Source organism: Fukomys damarensis, unplaced genomic scaffold (genome assembly GCF_012274545.1).
Source record: "Fukomys damarensis isolate Sample0158 unplaced genomic scaffold, DMR_v1.0_HiC HiC_scaffold_37, whole genome shotgun sequence".
Taxonomy (NCBI): Eukaryota; Metazoa; Chordata; class Mammalia; order Rodentia; family Bathyergidae; genus Fukomys; species Fukomys damarensis.
The window spans coordinates 10,620,202-10,624,465 of NW_022900949.1; the positions used below are offsets into that span (position 1 = coordinate 10,620,202).

The following is a 4,264-nucleotide window of genomic DNA, read 5'->3' on the forward strand; positions in this document are numbered from 1 at the left end:
GCTGCGAAGGCCTCGCGGGGCTGCCCGCGCCCGTTCCCCAGCCGCCTCCCCCAACAGGAGGGGCCGTGAGCAGCTCACAGGCCTGACCCAGCCCTGCGCCTGCCTGGCTTCCTCCTCCTCTAGCGCCCTGCAGGCCTCCGTGCTCAGGTCTGCCTGGAAAGCCCGAGGCACGGAGTGTGTTGTGCAACGAAGGGAAATTGTCAGAGCAAGGTTCGTTTCACACGTCTTTTAATCGGCTTCGTAAAGCCAAAGAAAACGGAGTACAAGAGTTCCTTAGCCACTGCAAATACAACATCGATGGAGTATGCATACGTCTTCCAGTAAAAAAGGACAATATAAATAAATTCAAAAACCTCGGGGCGTCTGCACAGCTCCCACAGGTGTGCACTGCACGGCGGGCACTGGCACGGGGCCGCCTCTCCGCGCCCCGGCCGGTGTCCTACCAGGCTACCCTCAAACAGCACGCGGAGTCCGAAAAAGCCACAGCTTGCTTAGCTTTGGCAGATCGAATTCAGAGTCCATTCAATCTTAGCGAAATGAATCGAGACACCCAACTTCATGGGTGACCCCCAAAAAAGAAACAATGAAAATACAACCAAAACCAAAAAAACCACACAACAGGGCTGGGGTACAGCTCAGGGGTAGAGTGGCGGGCTAACGTGTGTAAGGCCCTGGGTTTGATCCCCAGCACCACAAAAGGAAAAAAAACCAAAAAAACAAAAAACACACAACCCCCAATAATTGTTTTTTAAAAAAGCTACGGTTCATGGTTAAAAAAAAAAAAGTAAACTCTGAAGTACTTTTCAAAAACGGTTTCAAAACCCTTAAAAACAGACAGCGCCTCCTTAAAAAGCAAAGTCTAGTTATTGAGGCCATCTCGAGGGGGGTCAGAGGCAGTCAGGCAGGGTTGACAAGATCAGAACAGAAATGACTACAAAAGTGGGAATACAAGGAGGTGTGTTCACTACACATCAACGATTCAGCGCAGCTCCCAAAATCTTTAAATATACAGCCATGGAAGGACGGTCTTGAGCAGGAAGGATTGTTATTCGTTGTGTGTAGCTGAGGACAAGAAGCAGGCAGAGTGTAAAGGCGCTGAAGCACGCAACAGGATGCAGCATCCAGTCGGAGCCACCCCCCCCCTCGGCGCAGGCAGGCAACTGCAGTGGCCTGCACAGCCCTCGAGGCCCTGACTTCGTCACTCTGACTCGGCTCTGATCTGTGGCAGAATGGCTCTGAGAGGACAGACTTGTTTCTTGTGGGCAAGCACAGTGGACAAGGTCTGAGCATCCAGCCTAGGCCGCTCTCGGAGGGAGGGCGCAAGGGTTCGCTGAGCTCCCCTCGGAGCAGCACTTACCGTAGCTGTCGTAGCTGTCTCTGTAGGACCCTCCTGAGCTCCGGTCACCGTAGCTGCCACCCTGACTCCGGCTGCAGAAGGGCACAGATGTGGGTGTTGGAGGGTATCTGATGAGCTGTGCTCCAGTCACACCCGCTCCTCAGGACAGGAACAGTGACAGGACTAACTCATAGAGAATGGGGAAACTACCAGCAGGCCGAGCATAGGGCCACGTGCCTGTCATCCCAGCACTCTGGGAGGCTGAGGCAGGAGGATCACTGCCAAGTTCAAGCCAGCATGAACTAGTCTTAGAAGCTCCCCATCTCAAGAAACCAGAAAAGAATTCAAGCCCAGCCTGGACAACTTAGGGGATTAGCAAGAAGACCCTGTCTCAAAATAAAACATGAAAAGGCCCACGAATGTAGCTTTGTGCAGTATAAAGGCCCTGGGTTCCATCCCCAGTACAGTACACCACCACCACCACAAAAACAAACAAAAAAAACCCAAAACAAAAAACCCTGCCACCTTAGGGCTGGATGTAGATGAAGCTCAGTGCTTCTCTGGCACACTCAAAGCACTTGAGCTGAGTCCCCTGCACCAGAAAGAGAACCCACTTGCCTCCTCAGCTTTTGCCACCCCAGCTAGGAGCCTGGCCTGGACTCTGCGCAGAAGCCAAGCCTCCTTCAGCCCAGCAGACTCTGCTCCCTCACCTGCTGTAATAGTCTCTGGAACCGCCATAGCCTCCGCTGCGGGACTCAAAGCGGCCACCCCCATAGCCACGGTCCCCTCCCCCTGTAGAGGACAGAGGGGACAGAGGTGTGAGTGCCAGCCCTGCCAGCAGCACCGCCATGCCCCAAGACACAGGCACTCACCTCTGGAGAACCCACGGCCCCGGCCTCGGCTCCCTCGGAAGAAGCCCCGGCCTCCGGCAGAACCACCTCGGTACCCACGGGATCGGTTGTCGGAAGACTTGCCGGCCTGGTCAACACGTATCTGTCGCCCGTCCACTGACTGGGATGAGATGTTGCCTGGGTCAGCCTCTACACCTCCCTGTCCGCGGGAGGCAGGCCTCACCCTCAGCATCCCCACAGCAGGATCTCACCTTCCCATTCATAGCCATCATGGCGTCCTTGGCATCATCAATGTTTTCGAAGGTGACGAACCCAAACCCCCGAGATCGCTGTGTCTCCCTGTCTTTCACCACTACCACTGTGGAGGGAGAGGCAGGCCTACAGTCAGGGCCTGCTATCCCCACAGGCAGCCCCATCAGCCAGCAGCCCGCCCACCTCACCTTCAGAGATCTGGCCATATTTGGAGAAGACCTGCTCCAGAGACTGCTCGTTGGTATCGAAACTCAGCCCTCCAACAAAAAGCTTGCCTTCATCCGATGCCATGGTGGCCTGCAGCAAACAGCACTGGTGCTCTTAACACATTCACAACAGGGCTGTAATTCCTGTCTTGCTGCCAGGCAGGAGAACATGCATGACTGTCCCATGTGTGACCGCCCTACCTCTACACCAGTGGTATCAGCCACCCAATGGGAGAGTCATGAATTACCACTGCTGGTTCAGCTATAAACAAAGCTCTCACCATCTCCCTTCCTATCTTATAGAAGTGATAAATTCTTTCTGGGAAAAAACCAAGGAATACTCCCAATGCTCTTTTAATGTATCCCAAATCTATGAATTCTTGGGGGGGGAAGTACTGGGATGTGACCCCAGGGCCTTTGCACTGATCTACGTACTCAACCCTTTTTCATTTAGGCTGAGCTCAAATTCTGAAGGCCCCTTTTATTTTTTTTTATTTTTATTTTTTGGTACCGGGAATTGAACTCAGGTCCTTGCACTTGCAAGGCAGATGGCAGAACCACTGAGCTAAATCCCCGGCCCTTCAAATTCTGAGTTCTGATTCAGACTCCAAAGCACTAGGGTTATAGGCCTGTGCCACCATACTTCACTAGGACTACAGTCAGGGTTTCACTATGTACCACACATTCACCTGCATCTTGCAGTGATCCTCTTGCTTTACCCTGGTTCTTTAGGACTTAAAGTGTCCCCTTCCTATAATAGTGGGGTAATCTCCTACCTAACCAGGAGATGTCTACATGGTGTGGGACAGACCACAGGGTGGTGTGTGTGTGTGTGTGTGTGTGTGGTACTGGAGATCCAAACCAGGGACCCTCTACTAGCCTTTAATGTTTTATTTTTTGAGATAGGGGGTTGCTACGTTGTCCAGGCTGCCCTTGAACTTGTGGTGATCGTCCTGCCTCAGCCTCCCAAGTGTTGGGATTGCAGACGTGCAACACCATACCTGGTTCTTCTGAGACACGCTTTTGCTATGTACTGTAGGCTGGCCTCAAAGTCAGAGATCCTTTGGCCTCAGCCTCCCAAATGGCGTTACATGCATCCGCCACCATGCTCAGCTTTAAAATTTTGGAGGGAACAAGGTTTTGCTAAATTGCTCAGGGAGTTTGGGTGTAAATTTCAAAATGTATTTTCACCATCACTGTGAAGTGCCTCAGGCGTGTCGTCGAGGAGGGTGCCCTGTCCTGAGGTGCTACCTGGGGCTAGAAGTCCCATTTCTAGCTGGGACTACAGCAGAGACTCGGGGAACCTGGCATTTTGAATGTGATTACTTCGGGAGTGGAGGGAGGGAGTTGGGCTCAATTTATTGGACAAAGCACTTACTGGCCGGGACGACCACGGCACACACTATCTGGCGACCGTACAGAGGGGTTGGGTCACCTCAAGGATATACTTGGGGGGGGGTCAAAGAGGAACACGCACTGAACTGAGCGCTAGCGGCCGAGTTTGGCGAGGCCGACCTTCCCCACGTACCATCCCGTTGGCAAGAAGGCAAGCCGAAGCTCAGGGAGCGTAGCAACAGGACGCTCACAACCCCGACCCGCACCCAGAGACCCAGCCCTGG

General features: G+C 53.3%; 1 protein-coding gene across 2 annotated transcripts in view; it reads right to left on the minus strand.

Moving 5' to 3' along the window:
- Window positions 1-2,736, minus strand: part of Cirbp (cold inducible RNA binding protein) — a 3,796-nt gene extending 1,060 nt beyond the window's left edge. The window contains exons 1-6 of one of the 2 annotated variants that reach the window (XM_010634936.3): window positions 2,628-2,736; window positions 2,439-2,545; window positions 2,209-2,347; window positions 2,047-2,128; window positions 1,358-1,428; window positions 719-1,062 (exon numbers count right to left, since the gene is read on the minus strand). In XM_010634936.3, coding sequence (XP_010633238.1) covers window positions 1,046-1,062; window positions 1,358-1,428; window positions 2,047-2,128; window positions 2,209-2,347; window positions 2,439-2,545; window positions 2,628-2,730 — 519 coding nt within the window. In that variant the 5' untranslated portion in view covers window positions 2,731-2,736 and the 3' untranslated portion in view covers window positions 719-1,045. Of the gene's footprint in view, window positions 1-718; window positions 1,063-1,357; window positions 1,429-2,046; window positions 2,129-2,208; window positions 2,348-2,438; window positions 2,546-2,627 lie in introns of those variants that run through there. The other variant, XR_782367.1, reaches the window with a different exon arrangement.
- Window positions 2,737-4,264: the final 1,528 nt, after the last annotated feature.